The 17,764-nt window shown below is 44.3% G+C and overlaps 1 protein-coding gene across 1 annotated transcript; it reads left to right on the top strand.

Moving 5' to 3' along the window:
* The first annotated feature begins 13,841 nt into the window (after positions 1 to 13,841).
* Positions 13,842 to 16,593, top strand: LOC311107299 (trafficking protein particle complex subunit 11-like). Its single transcript, XM_084149782.1, has 7 exons — positions 13,842 to 14,180; positions 14,394 to 14,453; positions 14,579 to 14,698; positions 14,803 to 14,931; positions 15,019 to 15,166; positions 15,308 to 15,401; positions 15,564 to 16,593. Exons 1-7 carry the CDS (start codon positions 14,089 to 14,091, stop codon positions 15,773 to 15,775), a joined length of 855 nt encoding a protein of 284 aa, XP_084005908.1. The 5' UTR covers positions 13,842 to 14,088; the 3' UTR covers positions 15,776 to 16,593.
* Positions 16,594 to 17,764: the final 1,171 nt, after the last annotated feature.

The raw sequence follows: 17,764 nt of genomic DNA, 5'->3' as shown, positions 1-17,764 counted from the left end.
CACAACGAGTTAAAGGTAAATATTATTGACTTGCAATGCAACTTAAATGCAACGTACAATAATTTGATCTTAATCTGATATAGGATCTAATGTGATATTAATCTGACTTTAACAATAATAAAAAATTTCAGTCTTGAACAGTATCATCAACATCAGAAATAAGGGCTCTTTTGTTTCTGCTGTTGTGACACGTTTTTATTTTTATTTTTAGAATTGATCCTGCAAGACGCTGCAGAGACAGAGCAGCCTGTGCCGGTGCCTGCTGAAGAAGAACTAGAGGACATGGAAGGAGAAGGGCTGTTTGCTGCATACCATAAGAGGCAGAAAAGGGATGTTGGGACCCCACCAGCAGTACAGCTAAGTCACTACATTGACATGGCAGAAGGACAGAATGCCCTTTTGTTCTGGGCACTGAACAGTAAGACTCTTCCTTCACTCTTTCAAGTAGCCATCCGAGTCTTGGCAGTGCCTGCTTCTAGTGCTCCAGTGGAGCGAGTTTTCAGCCATGGTGGCATCATTCTGCGTCCCCATCGTGCACAAATGACTGACAGACTTTTGGCCAATTTGATCTTTTGCAAATGCAATGCAGTATAGGGGCCTCCCTCCACCTGTCCACAGCACGCATGCGCGCACACACACTCACTCTCTGCTCATCACCTGTCCACACAGCTCTCTCTCTCCTGTGGTAGGAGTTTCACATGGAGTAAGATCTGTTCATTTGCAGTGCAGGTTCCCACACTGTTTTTACTTCCAGAGCTTTGGTGTTTGTCCTTCCCCGTAAACCATTTTCTCTCTCTCTCTCTCTCTCTCTCTCTCTCTCTCTCTCTCTCTCTCTCTCTCTCTCTCTCTCTCTCTCTCTCTCTCTCTCTCTCTCTCTCTCTCTCTCTCTCTCTCTCTCTCTCTCTCTCTCTCTCTCTCTCTCTCTCTCTCTCTCTCTCTCTCTCTCTCTCTGCATTGTTCTAGTGCAATATGCTGTTCAAATACAAGCATTTTTTTTGTGAAAATTAAATGTTATGTTTTTTGCTGTATTTGATTAATGTTATTGTATAAAAAGGTTTAAATAAATAAAAATCTTAGAGACATACATGATTTGTATACATTTTATTTCTGTGGTAAGAGGACTTGAAATGACTCGAAACTAAAATGGTAGGACTTTGGACTCGACTTGAGACTTGATGGCTTTGACTTTTGACTCGACTTGGGACTTGCCTCATCTTTGACTCGACTTGACTCGGGACTCGAGGGCAAAGACTTGAGACTTACTTGTGACTTGCATAACAATGACTTTGTCCCACCTCTGGTATCTAGTGCGATGGCAGGAATCTGTGAGTGGGAGGTATGGGAGGAGTCGATAGTAGGGAGTGATCATTACCCCATAGTATGCACAGTAGGCCGAAGGGAGGGGGAGGAGTCAGTGGATGGAGTAGGCAGGTGGGTGTTTGGAAGGGCAAAGTGGGATCAGTTTCAGAAGTTGAGTGAGCAGGTGATATGAGAGGGGATGTGGATAGTATGAATAACTGGGTGAGAACAGTGTTAGTGGGGGCAGCTACTGAGGCTATACCTAAGAGTTCAGGGAGGAGGAGGAGGAGGAGGAGGAGGAGGAGGAGGAGGAGGAAAGCAGTCCCATGTTGGACGGAGGAGTGTGGGGCAATGGTGAGGAGTATGAGGTCAGAAAGGCTCAGGTGAACAAGGAGACTATTGTAGCTGTCTTTTCTGATGTGGAGACAGTGTATGAGATGATGTGGAAGGAGGGGTTGGTAATCAAACATGATATTATGGGGGTAGGAGGAAGAACGTACAACTGGATAAAGGATTTCCTGTTTGGAAGGTCTATCCAGGTGAGGGTGGGGAGTCTCTATCAGGTAGATACCTGGTGGATAACGGTACACCACAGGGGAGCGTGATTAGTCCTCTGTTGTTCTCAATCATGATCAATGATGTTTACTCTCAGGTACGGCCGGATAGTGGGAGGTCGTTATTTGCAGATGATGGGGCCTTATGGAAGAGGGGAAGAAATGTGCCATACATAGTCAGGAAGGTACAGGAAGCAATTAATGAGGTAGAGCGTTGGCATTAATGTGGGGATTCAGGTTCTCTCTAGAGAAAACTCAGACAGTGTTCTTTACCAGGAAGAAGGTGGGAGATGAGGTATGGTTGAGGTTATATGGGAGACATTTGGAGAGGGTGGGGGCCTTCAGGTTCCTTGGGGTATACTTTGACACTAGACTGACCTGGGCAGAACACATTGAGAGAGTGTGGGAAAGTGTAAGAAGGTGCTAAATGTGATGCGCTGTCTGACGTGGAAGGAGTGGGGGGCTGGGCATTCCTCATTGAGGACCATGCATGTTGCATTGATCCGATCTGTAAAAGACGGATCAATATGGCAGTATAGCGTATGGTTCAGCAGCCTGGACCTCAGTGGAAAGGCTAGATGTCATACAGGGGCAAGGACTCAGTATATGTAGTGGGGTGTTTCGGACCTCCCCAGTGGCTGCACTGCAGGTGGAGATGGGGAATATACCACTGCAGTATTGGGTCAACCTACAGGGACATGGAGTGTCTCATCCTGCGAAAGGGATTTTACAGGCATGCTGGGAACATTTTTATTTTATTTAACCTTTATTTAACTAGGCAAGTCAGTTAAGAACAAATTCTTATTTACAATGACGGCCTACCAAAAGGCAAAAGGACTCCTGCGGGGACGGGGGCTGGGATTAAAAATAAAAATATAGGACAAAACACACATAACGACAAGAGAGACACCACAACACTACATAAAGAGAAACCTAAGACAACAACATAGCATGACAGCAACACATGACAACACAGCACGGTAGCAACACCACATGACAACAACATGGTAGCAACACAACATGGCAGCAGCACAACATGGTAGCGGCACAAAACATGGTAGCAACATTATTGGGCACAGACAACAGCACAAAGGCAAGAAGGTAGAGACAACAATACATCACGCGAAGCAGCCACAGCTGTCAGTAAGAGTGTCGATGATTGAGTCTTTGAACGAAGGGATGGAGATAAAACATGAGCGAAGACAGAATACGAGCTTTGGGTGGGTGGGTAATACCCAGGCGAAGGAGATGGGACAGTATGGAAGGGTGTTTACTCCAACGGTAGCTATTCCTGTAAATCCACCATGGCTACTCCTGCCTCCAGTAGTTGATCTAGAAGTGTTGGAGAGACTACAGAAAGACAGGGAGGGTGTTGATCCATCTGATTTGTTTAAGAGACGTCTGGATACTGTGTATCAGGATTTTGTGGCTATTTACACAGATGGTTCAAAAGATCCAAGGACAGGACATACTGGGTCAGCATTTGTAGTGCAGGAATGTGGGGTGGCAGTCAGGAAACGTATTACCGTATTTTCCGCACTATAAGGCGCACTTAAAAGCCTTTAATTTTCTCAAAAAACGACAGTGCGCCTTATAATTCGGAGCGCCTTATATATGGATCAATTGGTTAATTGGTTGATCCATACTGGTTGTACACGGCGCTCAAGGTGCTCTGTCAAAATGTTTCAGTATGAAAAACCAATAAAAACAATTTAATAATAATGAAATGTTTCAGTACGACTGGTAAACTACAAAGCCGCACCACTTGCAGCATTACGGTAGCCAGTACACACCGGTATTGTGCTTACTCACAGTCCCACACCACTTGTGTGTGTATAAAGACCCCAAAATGGCACCTTTCAAGAGACACGCTTACGACGCAGAGTTCAAGCTCAAGGCTGTCGGTCATGCAGTAGAATATGGCAATAGAGCAGCAGCGAGAGAATTCAACATTAATGAATCAATGGTACGGAAGTGGAGGAAGCAAGAAGATGACCTGCGCCAAGTAAAGAAGACTAAACAGAGTTTCCGCGGGAACAAAGCGAGAGGGCCACAGTTAGAGGACAAACTCGAACAGTGGGTTGTTGAACAGAGAGCAGCAAGTAGAAGCGTCTCTACAGTCACTATTCGAATGAAGGCAACAGCGCTAGCACGGGACATGACAATCGATGAATTTCGAGGCGGTCCTTCTTGGTGCTTTCGTTTTATGAAAAGACGTAATCTCTCCATCCGCACACGAACTACCGTCTCGCAGCAACTGCCAAAAGATTACCAAGAAAAGCTGGTCACTTTCCGCGCATACTGCAAAAAGAAGATCACTGAAAAGAAGATCCGGCCAGAGCACATCACCAACATGGACGAGGTTCCACTCACCTTTGATATTCCCGTGAACCGCACTGTGGAGAAAACGGGGACCAGTACGGTGTCTGTACGTACCACAGGGAATGAGAAGTCATCCTTCACTGTAGTTCTCGCCTGCCAGGCTAATGGCCAGAATCTTCCACCCATGATTATTTTCAAGAGGAAGACCTTGCCAAAAGAGAACTTTCCAGCCGGCGTCGTCATCAAAGCTAGCCCGAAGGGATGGATGGATGAGGAAAAGATGAGTGAGTGGCTGAGAGAAATTTACGTCAAGAGACCGGGTGGCTTTTTCCACACAGCTCCGTCCCTATTGATCTACGACTCAATGCGCGCCCATATCACCGATGCTGTCAAAAAACAAGTGAAGCAAACTAATTCGGAGCTTGCCGTCATTCCGGGTGGATTAACTAAAGAACTCCAGCCGCTAGATATTGGTGTCAACAGGGCGTTCAAAGCTAGACTGCGAGCTGCGTGGGAGCAGTGGATGACAGAAGGCGAACACACGTTCACCAAGACGGGGAGACAGCGCCGGGCGACTTACGCCACTATCTGCCAATGGATCGTGGATGCCTGGGCTGATATATCGGTCTCAACTGTGGTCAAAGCTTTCACGAAGGCAGGAATAATCTCTGAACTGCCAGGCAACAGCAGCGACACTGACTCGGATAATGACGAGAGGGAGCCGGGCAGGTTGGATGCCGTAGTCGCCCAACTGTTCAATTCGGACACTGAAGAAGAAGAATTCGAGGGGTTCGTGGATGGGGAATGAACTGAAAAAGTGAGCTTTACGTGTTATATGTAACTGAACAATGTTGAGTTATGCACTAACGTTTGATTTAGTGGTATCAGACTGTTTCTTTTACTACGTGTTTACTGAATCAGGGAAAGGTTCCCCTCCACGTTTGGGAGAAGAGTGAGCAAGGCTGGGAGATATTGTTAATATGCACATTAACGTTTGAACAACATTACCATGGGAGTGAACGGAGTTGTCAGAACGCTTAATAAAGTTTGACTTTAACTGACTGTTTTGTTGACATTCCTTTTAGCACAGCTCCATCTAGTGGATGCATAACGCAACCCCAGTCAATTCGTTTGACTACAGTATCTTCTATTCTATGCGCCTTATAATCCGGTGCGCCCTATATATGAAAACAGTTCTAAAATAGGCCATTCATTGAAGGTGCGCCTTATAATCCGGTGCGCCTTATAGTGCGGAAAATACGGTACAGATAATCTGGCTGTACATTCGGTGGAGTTGGTGGCCATACTGTTGGTCTTGCAATGGGGGCAGGAAGTCAAGCCAGACATAGTAGTTATTTGCTCTGATTCATGTGCAGTGTTGATGAGTCTCCAGTCCTTTAGTTCACGTAGCAGACAAGACCTGCTTTATGAGGTGCTACAAACCCATGGCAGGATTAGACAGATGGGTATACAGATAAGATTTACTTGGGTCCCAGCCCATGTGGGGGTGGAGGGGAACGAGGCAGTTGATGTACTGGCTAAACAAGCACTTAGTAGTGGGGATGTTGATGTTGTAGTTTCAATGAGCAAAGCAGAGGCAAAAAACCTGATATGGACAGTGATGGTGCAGAGATGGCAGGAGCAGTGGAATAGAGATACTAAGTGCAGGCATTTATTTCAAGTACAGAGGAAAGTCAGGGAGGGGAGGATGGCAGGAAGGGACAGAAGAGAGGAGGCTATGTTTTACAAGATTAAGGGTGGGACACAGCCGGTTGAATAAGACCTTAAATATGATAGGAAAGCATCCAACAGCAAAGTGTGATCATTGACAGGAAACAGAGACGGTGGAGCATGTATTGCTACAGTGTGGGCAATATCAGAGGGAAAGAGAGAAGCTGAGATATAGTATGAGGGAGAAAGGGATACAGGAAACTAGTTTAAAGAGTATATTGAGTAGAACGTCATTAGATATAGCCTCAAATATGTTATATTTTTTAAGAGCAACGGGGCTGGCAGGTAGGATTTAGTTTCTCCCTGTCGCTGGCCATACTTCAGTACAGTAGGTGGCGGTAATGCACTATAACGTTGGATGCCAACTGCCGATAAACCCCACCGAAGAAGAAGTACTAGCTAGCTAGCTACATGATTGTCAACAGAAAGCTGCTAGTACTCTTCGCTAACTAGCTAACCATTACGGGCGGTTTTGCTAACGTTACTGTTTGCAGACTCTGATAAATTCTGAATTGGACATACAGCGGGAAATGTTAGTAATGTAAGCTATGAGCACTTCAGTCGGTCTGAAACGCCAACACAGTCTCATTAATTATGTATAAATTAGAACAATGTTTTTAATGTACTAATAGCACAAACTCATATATAGTACATAGTTAATGAGAGACTGGATTGGAAACGCTCACCCAGCTAACCTTTGCCCACTCGAGTTGCCGCATCAGCTGGCTTGGTAAGTAGCTTGCTAATCACTTTCAAAAGCCTTTACTACAAGCTACCACTTGGGTATCACTATGGGTGCGTTCGTAAATTCACTCTGGAGTGCCAGAGTCGCTCAGTCACAGTGTTGCCAACTCCTCAGTAAGGAAAGTAGCTATTGGCTGTCCTAAAAGTCGCTAAATGACGTCATCGCCTAATTTGTATAATTGGTCATGTGCATGTAACTGTGATGGACGCTGTAGGAGAGGGGGATATCGTCGTGGGAGAGACAAAAAGTGAGTAAAAAACACCCTAAATATGTTTAGAACTACAAATGAACTTTCTTCTGCCGATTCTTGTTTTTTTTATGTCACAATTCCAACCCTCGTCCTTTATTTACATTTACATTTACGTCATTTAGCAGACCTTACAGGAGCAATTAGGGTTAAGTGCCTTGCTTAAGGGCACATCGACAGATTTTTCACCTAGTCGGCTCGGGGATTAGAACCAGCAACCTTTCGGTTACTGGCACAACGCTCTTACCCACTAAGCTACCTGCCGCCCTTTATCCTTTACCTTTATCCGGGCTTGGGACTGGCAAAAGTGACCCAAAAGAGAGACACTGGCGGAGTTACTTAGTTTTTTATTTAATTTTTCATTAAATTTATTTAGTTTTTTAGTTTAGTTTTCTTAAGTTTTTGTTTTGTTTTTAACCTTATGGTCCACTAAGGAGCCTACAACAAGTCACAGTAAAATATGAACCTTTTTAACTATAACATAAAAATAAAAAATATGTATACAATCTACATTAACAATCTAAATGGACCAAAAAGAGACAATAGAAGAAACTGTTAATGGCAATGTGAGAAAATGATGGTAACTAGTCTGGCCCTAATTCAGGTTAATTTTTTAAGATTTTTTTTACCCCCCTCCACACACACAGGCTGTGCTGGCTCACAGAAAGAGTGGGTCATCGTCATTTTGGTCAAGGCTCTCTATGGCAGGTTCAGCAACTGAGGGAGCTGACTTAAATGAGTAAGCAGCTGATGTGCCAAAAAGCTGCAAAACATTATCAGGCAGCTGGTGCTCATAGCAAGCCTCACCAGACAGCTTCAGTCCATATCGAATGTACAGGATGGAGTTAAGGGTCTGCAAGGACATCCGATTTCTAAGTTTGCTTTTTACCACACTCATCTGGCTGAATACTCTCTCGACTTCAGCATTCGAGTGTGGCAAGGACAACACAGACACAGCAGCCATGTCAAGTTCTAGAAACGGGTTGATATCAGTTGCATCCCTGAACTTCCAAATCTCACTCCAGAAGCCCAGTGTGTTTTTTGTCTCATTCCATTTACTAAGATGGATGGCACACCATTGCTGGACAATCTTGTCTATCTCTGCAGGGGAGTAGCCAACGAGCTTGGCTATTTTTTTTATTGTGCTTTAGAGTTTCCTCCACATTGAAAACTGACATGTACTGCAATGCTTCGATGTTGTCCGGCAGTCTCACCCTAAACTCATTAGTGAGGGAGATAGTGAAGGCTACACACCGCTTTCGGACATTGTTTTCATCCTCAGGCGCAAGGTGGAGATCAGCTGCCTTTGACTCAAAAAGGTAACCAAGGTATGGTTTGGGACTGATGTATCCATCTATTGGCCCTTTGAGTACATCAACATTTGCCAGTGGATTCAGCACCCTGCTGCTCACAGACTTGATCAGGCTAACCAAGCTGTCAAGTAGCTTAAGAGGATCTACTTGCTCTCCCTCAAAAGCCTTGATGGCCAACTGTACCTCACCCAGCACTGACTTCAAAAAAGTCAGATACAATATGTTTTGAGGATCACTGTACATGGAGTATAAAACCTCAGCCATGTAGCAGTGTTCACTGGACTTGGTGACTGCGAAATGCAGCCTAAGCTGGTCCAAAATGTGTGAAACCGTGGGTTCAATGGAGAGCTTTTATCTGTAAAGGTTTCTCCCCACAGTTGATGGTCTCATATATGGCCTTGTAGACCTCCCTGCGCTTTGGAGACACAGAAAACCAGTTATAAGTCTCTCGTACCAAGTACTCCACACTACGGGGGATGGTGTCATTGGAAGCATGACTTACAGCAAGCTACAGAAAGTGGCACGCACAGCGAATAAAAACCAGATCTTTGAGGCCATACTCCTCCTTCAGCACTTTATGGACCCCATTGTTAATCCCCGTCATAACAGAGGCATTGTCAGTCCCTATCCCCAGGAGTTTCTCTTTTTTAAGACAACACTTCTCAAGGAAAGCCACAACTGCACGGGCTATAGATTTGGCATCTCCTCCTTCCAACTCAACAAGCCCCAGAAATGTTGATACAATTGTCTGCTTGGTGTCACTAAAGTACCTTATCACAACCCCCAGGTACTTAGAAACACTTACATCTATGGACTCATCGAGGAGGAGGCTGAAACGCTGGTCACCCACATCTGCGACCAACTTTTTCAGAAAGTATGGTGCTAGAACACCATTAATCATTTCTGTGCACTTTGTCCTGTGCATTTTGAAGTGGGTAGCAGCAGTCTGAGAAAGCAGCTGTACATGCTTCTCCAATGTGATCACATACCAGCATGGAACAGTGTTCAGCGATAGCTAATGCCATGGTGGCCTCAGCCTTTTTTGCAGAGTCAATTTTTTTAACCATAAATGGCAGCTTGTTTTGGGTGGAGCTTTGCCTTTTGAGTATGTTTTTGAGTTATGTGTTTTTTTACATCACTAAGTTTGGCGTAGAAATCAACCAGCCTTTGAATTCAGGGTTTGATTCCCACTCCTTTCTGTATTTTTGAGTGTACAGTTTAGACTGAGACATGATGAGCTAGCTAGCTAGACGTTTAGCTTATGTCACAGAGAGGCATACACACAGTGGACGAGGTGAGTAAGTGACTGAGGCTGTGTGAGTCAAATGCAGTGATTTATTTTTGTGCAGTGATTTATTTTAGACAAAACATTTTACATTTACATCCCGCCCTGAATGTAAGCCAGGGCGGGATCAGCCAGCGGCGGCTTCCCGCATGCGCAATTCATTTGCAGTCTGGACGCGGAGGGGTGAACATCTCCTGCTCTGACTGCAGCTGGGAGGGACTGCTGCGCGAGGACTGGGCCTCCTGTGAGTGCTTTGGGACGGGGGTGGAGCCCACGGCAGCACCCGCTGCTCGTTGAGAAGAGTAAGAACGATACGTGCTTTCACGTCAGTCTCCAATAACACCAGAAAAAGTCACTAGATTTGTCGCTAGTCGATTTTTGGAAAATGTGTCGCTAGAGGGGTCTGAATACTCGCTAAATATAGCGACAAAGTTGCTAAATTGGCAACACTGCGCTCAGAGTGAGCTCTGGGCGTTCGTAAATTCAGAGCGTTGTCAGATTGTCAAAACGCATTGCAAATAGGCTCACGATAACCCCTGATAAAGTTGGGGAGCTGATATTCAGAGCTTAAATAGCCAAATTGATTAGTCACAGGAATCAGGACTAATAAAGCCAATGCAATGGCCTGTTTTACAAATGGTGGGCCTACCACATGGATGGGCATTCATAAAATTCAATTTCAGGCAACACTGTAGGCTACACCTCAGTAAGAACGGGCCAACGCTCAATGCCTTTTGGACGTCTTTTTTTGGCACAGTTCCGGACCGGCTTTGAGTTCCACATCCACGGTTATTGGTTGTGGTCTGGTCCGGACCAAATCTAAACCAATCATAGACCAAACAATCTATGTTTGGTTCAGATTTTGTCCGTCTGGTCCAACCTTGATTTGGCCCAAACATAGACGTCTATACATTACTTATTTTCAACTTTCATTCAGAACCAAAAATGAGCCTGATTTCAATATCCGAAAAATTCATATTTTCAACATCTGTAAAATACGTATTTTCAACTTTCATTCAGATCCGAAAATAAACCTGATTTCAAGGTCCTGAAAATACGTATTTTTCAACTTCCGGAAAATATGCCTTTTCAACGTTCTGGAAAATATTAATTTAAACTTATGGAAAATACCTTTTCGCTTTTCAATCAGAACCTAAATTGAATCTAACTTCAACGTCTTAAAAATATGTATTTTAGACATCTTTTCAACGTCATTTTGCTTACTGGGATGATTCTATTTTTGCGAGGGGCGGCATTTTTTGGTCTTGCCTTTGGCAGCAGAACGGCAAGGACCAGCCCTGCATATGGCCCTTATCTTTCATCAGTGAGAAATAATCCTTAAAATAAAAAATATAGCTAGATTTATTCTATGAGTTTTGCACAGATCCTTTCAGCTATCGGTGCCTCCATCAGACAAAACTACACTTACACTTCCCGAGTTATGCTTATGGCGCTTTCAAGACAAATGGGAACTCTGAGAAAAACTAGGTTAAATCATGACGTCAATGATCTTCAGGTCGCAAAGTTGGAGCTCTCGAAAGATGCCTGAGTTTCCGAGTTGGAATTCCGAGTTGGATGACCATTCAAAACGAACTAGTTTTTTCCCCCTGAGTTTCCAGTTGTCTTGAACGTTCAGAAGTCGGAGAGTTCTGAGTTCCCAGTTGTTTTGAATGCGGCATTACACACAGGTCTTCAGAACAGTTAAAATAGCTCATTAATACAGGTTGGTCGCCTCTTGTCTTCTGTAAACATTTCAGCCAGTTTGCTTCAGTGTTGTGCCTACAAGTGAATACAACCTTGTTGTTTACTCAGAGAACCTCCTATGAGTGGTACATCCCCAAAGGGATCTTGAAGACAGGCTGGATGAACAAGCACCTGAACCTGGTGCCTGCACTGGTGGTGCTGTTCTATGAGCTGGACGACGAAGTCTGGAAGGCAAAGCAGTCGGAGTGTGCCACTAAAGTAGAGATAATCAGGTACTGTACTGATCTCTTCCCTGGTCGTACATGAAGATCTATTCTATAGTGGTGGTTTGTTGAGGCGATTTATATCATGAATGTTGTGAAATACAGTGGGGAGAACAAGTATTTGATACACTGCCGATTTTGCAGGTTTTCCTACTTACAAAGCATGTAGAGGTCTGTAATTTTTATCATAGGTACACTTCAACTGTGAGAGACGGAATCTAAAACAAAAATCCAGAAAATCACATTGTATGATTTTTAAGTAATTAATTTGCATTTTATTGCAAATTAAGTATTTGATCACCTACCAACCAGTAAGAATTCCGGCTCTCACAGACCTGTTAGTTTTTCTTTAAGAAGCCCTCCTGTTCTCCACTCATTACCTGTATTAACTGCACCTGTTTGAACTTGTTACCTGTATAAAAGACACCTGTCCACACACTCAATCAAACAGACTCCAACCTCTCCACAATGGCCAAGACCAGAGAGCTGTGTAAGGACATCAGGGATAAAATTGTAGACCTGCACAAGGCTGGGATGGGCTACAGGACAATAGGCAAGCAGCTTGGTGAGAAGGCAACAACTGTTGGCACAATTATTAGAAAATGGAAGAAGTTCAAGATGACGGTCAATCACCCTCAGTCTGGGGCTCCATGCAAGATCTCACCTCGTGGGGCATCAATGATCATGAGGAAGGTGAGGGATCAGCCCAGAACTACACGGCAGGACCTGGTCAATGACCTGAAGAGAGCTGGGACCACAGTCTCAAAGAAAACCATTAGTAACACACTACGCTGTCATGGATTAAAATCCTGCAGCGCACGCAAGGTCCCCCTGCTCAAGCCAGCGCATCTCCAGGCCCGTCTGAAGTTTGCCAATGACCATCTGGATGATCCAGAGGAGGAATTGGAGAAGGTCAGGTGGTCTGATGAGACAAAAATAGAGCTTTTTGGTCTAACCTCCACTCGCCGTGTTTGGAGGAAGAAGAAGGATGAGTACAACCCCAAGAACACCATCCCAACCGTGAAGCATGGAGGCGGAAACATCATTCTTTGGATATGCTTTTCTGCAAAGGGGACAGGACGACTGCACCGTATTGAGGGGAGGATGGATGGGGCCATGTATTGCGAGATCTTGGCCAACAACCTCCTTCCCTCAGTAAGATCATTGAAGATGGGTCGTGGCTGGGTCTTCCAGCATGACAACGACCCGAAACACACAGCCAGGGCAACTAAGGAGTGGCTCCTTAAGAAGCATCTCAAGGTCCTGGAGTGGCCTAGCCAGTCTCCAGACCTGAACCCAATAGAAAATCTTCGGAGGGAGCTGAAAGTCCGTATTGCCCAGCGACAGCCCCGAAACCTGAAGGATCTGGAGAAGGTCTGTATGGAGGAGTGGGCCAAAATCCCTGCTGCAGTGTGTGCAAACCTGGACAAGACCTACAGGAAAAGTATGATCTCTGTAATTGCAAACAAAGGTTTCTGTACCAAATATTAAGTTCTGCTTTTCTGATGTATCAAATACTTATGTCATGCAATAAAATGCAAATTAATTACTTAAAAATCATACAATGTGATTTTCTGGATTTTTGTTTTAGATTCCGTCTCTCACAGTTGAAGTGTACCTATGATAACAATTACAGAACTCTACATGCTTTGTAAGTAGGAAAACCTGCAAAATCGGCAGTGTATCAAATACTTGTTCTCCCCACTGTATGTCATGTCTTTCACAGAACAAGCCTACAAGGAAGAAACATGAAGGTTGCAGTTGTTAATTAAGAAGAAAACCCCTCTTCCTCCAGATAATTGCATCTACAGTTGTACAGAGCGTAGATGTTGATTGTAGTATTAGGTTTTATGATTGACTTGCCACAATATTACATCTGTACGAACTACCTAATGTGAAGTAGATTATTTGCATCAGCCACACCCATGTCAGGACTATATACATTGTATTGTGTCAGACAATGTATGTTTAGACTGCATGCTTTGGCTCTGACTTATTTTGTGCTGCTGATGTCTGTGCGTAGGTGAGGACCTGCAGGCTGTTTCGTCTCCTGAGTGGCGCAGTGGTCTAAGGCACTGCATCGCAATGCTAACTGTGCCACTAGAGATCCTGGTTCGAATCCAGGCTCTGTCGCAGCCGGCCGCGACCGGGAGACTCATGGGCGGTGCACAATTGGCCCAGCGTCGTCCAGGGTAGGGGAGGGAATGGCCGGCAGGGATGTAGCTCAGTTGATAGAGCATGGCGTTTGCAACGCCAGTGTTGTGGGTTCGTTTCCCACGGGGGGCCAGTATAAAAAAAAAAAAATGTAATCACTAACTGTAAGTCGCTCTGGATAAGAGCGTCTGCTAAATGACTAAAATGTAAATGTAAATGCTATGTAATGCCTGTGACCTGTCTGGGAAGTCTCTTTTTGTCCTCTCTCACACCAATTATTCCTCTTGGTGGGACCTGGGATCAGCTCAAAGGCCCAGAGCCAAATTACTGATAGCCATGTTGACGCCACCATCTCATAATATATTTACATTATTGACATCATATTTGTTTGACATGTGTGTTTGCCTTATCACTATGCCTCCCTAGTATGTGTTATGTACTTATTTTTTGGATGCCACTGCAGGCTGGAAAATGCGTTCTATGAGCATGCACAGACCTACTACTACACAGAGATTAGGAGGGTCAAATCCCACAATGATTTCGTCAACAAAACAACTCATCAGGTGAGTCATGGCAGAAATATTGTGTATGTTTTCCTTGGTCCCTATGGTATTCACAACCACCACGATGTTAATCAAGGAATCTGACAAGTGTTTTCCAAGCCTCTCCATGTAGTTCATATTTTCATTGACTATAAATTTGCAGCAAAGCTAATGCTTGTTATATTACTGCAGTGTGCATTTTGCAGTGTGCATTTTGTTGTTGCTGTTTGTGAGACACCAGTTTAAGATTGCATTCTTCGGTGAGCTCAAGCTGGACACAAAGAATGCGCTCAAGTAAGTCCAACCCAGCTCTACTGGCTTATGTCTTGTAAATTATCAGTATTACAGTTTATCCCTCTAGAGAATGTATGTATTTTCGATAACTGTGCAACACGTCATTAGTACTATTTGTGATGCAGGTACTACAGGACTGCCTACAGCCTTGTCCATGAGCTGAGAGCCCATGTGATCAACATGATGGAGATAAAGACCATGGCTGGATTCGTAAACTACGAGGAGCTTTTGGAACATTATGAACTGTAATGCGGACATTGTGCTACATATACAGTTTGCTATATTCTTGTGTGCGCAAGTAAACCGGTTGGGTTACATGTATAACATAAAACATATTTTCTGTTTTCAGATCTGTCAACTATGCTTCCAACACGACACATCTTTGGATGCCATCGCTCAGTTCAGGAAGCATATTGATTTGTGCAAGAATAAGATTGGCAGAGCTGGCGTTTGAGCACAAAGCCTGGATGTCGAAGCAGTAAGAAGTCTATTCCCACTTCCCTTCCATTCTTCCCTGAAGTCATCCTTAATATTAACCCATCTTCACCCATTTCCTCACTCCCAGGTTCCAGTCCTTTGGCGACCTGTTTGATGAGGCGATCAAGCTGGGTCTGACCACCATCCAGACTCAGAACCCTGGCTTCCACTACCAGCAGGCTGTCTACTATGCCCAGGAACGCAAGAAGCAAGCAACTCACCTGTGTGCCGATGAGGTATGGCAATGCATGTGTGACACAGAAGGATGTCATTTACAAGACAGTACAATCATTCAAGCTTACACACATCACTTGCATGGCATCCCCACCCATGACAGTTATCATCTGTTGAGAGACTGTTTTGTATCCCATCCACAGGCCAGTGTGAGTTACCCCACCCCAGACCCCCTGGAGACGACCAGCGGAGCGCTGGACTTCTATGGGCAGAGAGCCTGGAGACAGGGCCACCAGAGTGAGTATGCCCACCTCTACACCAATTTTTCAATACTAGGTAGGCACTGAAAGTTAAGCTTTTTGTGTTTAAACTTGTGTGCACAGATATGACGTTCAGGCGTTGAAACCAAGAATGCTGTCTTGAACAGTTGCTCAGTTTTGAAATGTTTCGTATTTGCAGGTATCGATCCCCCAGACACAGAGAAGGAGAAGGGAGGCATCCTGGCACTGCAAGTGAAGGAGAAGGATGTTCCCCACTCGGTTAGCCCACATTCATTCATTCATTCACTCATTCATTTACCACGGCACAACCATTCTCATGTTCTACAAACTCTGAAACCTCTCTCAGGGCATGAAGGCTACAGATTGCTACACAGGGTAGGGCTTGCATAGTCAATGAGTGTAGACCCGCAGTAGGTTAATGGATACCAAGTTCTAACCCTCGTGGTAAATACACTGACTTACATGTATATACTGTTTTATATTCTACTGTATCTTAGTCCATGCCGCTCTGTCATTGCTTGTCCGTATATGTATATATTCTTAAATTCCATTCCTTACTAGATGTGTGTGTATTGGGTATATGTTGTGAAATTGTTAGATATTACTGTTAGATATTTTCTGCACTGTCGGAGCTAGAAGCACAAGCATTTCACTACACCCGCAAAAACATCTGCTAAACACGTGTATGTGACAAATACAATTTGATTTGATTTACATTTTTTACATTTACATTTTAGTCATTTAGCAGACGCTCTTATCCAGAGCGACTTAGTGGGAGAAGCCCTGCCAGGTTCTCAGGTCAAGTGAGGTTTAGTTTTATGGTGTATAACAATGAATAAAACCACTAAGCACATCAAATTCAAATTTTGGATTTGGATGTAATTTGGATTTTGAATACACTGCAAATACTGTAACATTAAGAACTGAAAATGACTGGTTTTGACTTGGAATTTTCAGGTTTGCTCCATGAACAGTGAGGTTTGAATATTTATTAAGTGTTACCATTTTGCCAGGTCTGAAACATGTTTTGTTTAGGGCCAAATATTGTACTTCAGTCTTGTGACATCCCTCACTAGTGATGTAAGGCAGTATCTGGTTATAGATGATTCACTTTTAGTAAGAATACCATGAGAACTACAGCCAGTGCATGTTTTTCAAGAACAAAGTTATCTTATGACAAAGGAGGAAATGAAGAAATTCTAATAGGATATGGGATTATTAGGCCAAGCAGATGCTGATTCTTCTTGGTTTATTATGCCAAAACCTACTTCAAGAAATATGGTGCTGCTTTCCGCAGATTGATGCAAATGTCCATACATTTCTTTGATCTATAGCCTATACCTTATTAGCCCCGAATGACTTACACATATGTCGTTATGATAAGATCTCCATTACCAGCAAATCATATTATCCCTATTCCATGTCCCTATTCCAAGCAAATTGTGTTTGTGTGTGTTTGAGAGTGTCTGACTGTATGACAGTCTGATTTGTTATTATTTTATATACACTGCTCAAAAAAATAAAGGGAACACTAAAATAACACATCCTAGATCTGAATGAATGAAATAATCTTATGAAATACTTTTTTTCTTTACATAGTTGAATGTGCTGACAACAAAATCACACAAAAATTATCAATGGAAATCAAATGTATCAACCCATGGAGGTCTGGATTTGGAGTCACCCTCAAAATTAAAGTGGAAAACCACACTACAGGCTGATCCAACTTTGATGTAATGTCCTTAAAACAAGTCAAAATGAGGCTCAGTAGTGTGTGTGGCCTCCACGTGCCTGTATGACCTCCCTACAACGCCTGGGCATGCTCCTGATGAGGTGGCGGATGGTCTCTTGAGGGATCTCCTCCCAGACCTGGACTAAAGCATCCGCCAACTCCTGGACAGTCTGTGGTGCAACGTGGCGTTGGTGGATGGAGCGAGACATGATGTCCCAGATGTGCTCAATTGGATTCAGGTCTGGGGAACGGGCGGGCCAGTCCATAGCATCAATGCCTTCCTCTTGCAGGAACTGCTGACACACTCCAGCCACATGAGGTCTAGCATTGTCTTGCATTAGGAGGAACCCAGGGCCAACCGCACCAGCATATGGTCTCAAAAGGGGTCTGAGGATCTCATCTCGGTACCTAATGGCAGTCAGGCTACCTCTGGCGAGCACAGGGAGGACTGTGCGGCCCCCCAAAGAAATGCCACCCCACACCATGACTGACCCACCGCCAAGCCGGTCATGCTGGAGGATGTTGCAGGCAGCAGAACGTTCTCCACGGCGTCTCCAGACTCTGTCACATGTGCTCAGTGTGAACCTGCTTTCATCTGTGAAGAGCACAGGGCGCCAGTGGCGAATTTGCCAATCTTGGTGTTCTCT

Source organism: Coregonus lavaretus (genome assembly GCF_964263955.1).
Source record: "Coregonus lavaretus genome assembly, chromosome: 32".
NCBI classification, from domain to species: domain Eukaryota; kingdom Metazoa; phylum Chordata; class Actinopteri; order Salmoniformes; family Salmonidae; genus Coregonus; species Coregonus lavaretus.
Note: the sequence above shows the minus strand (reverse complement) of the source record. Positions and strands in the feature narration are given on the sequence as shown.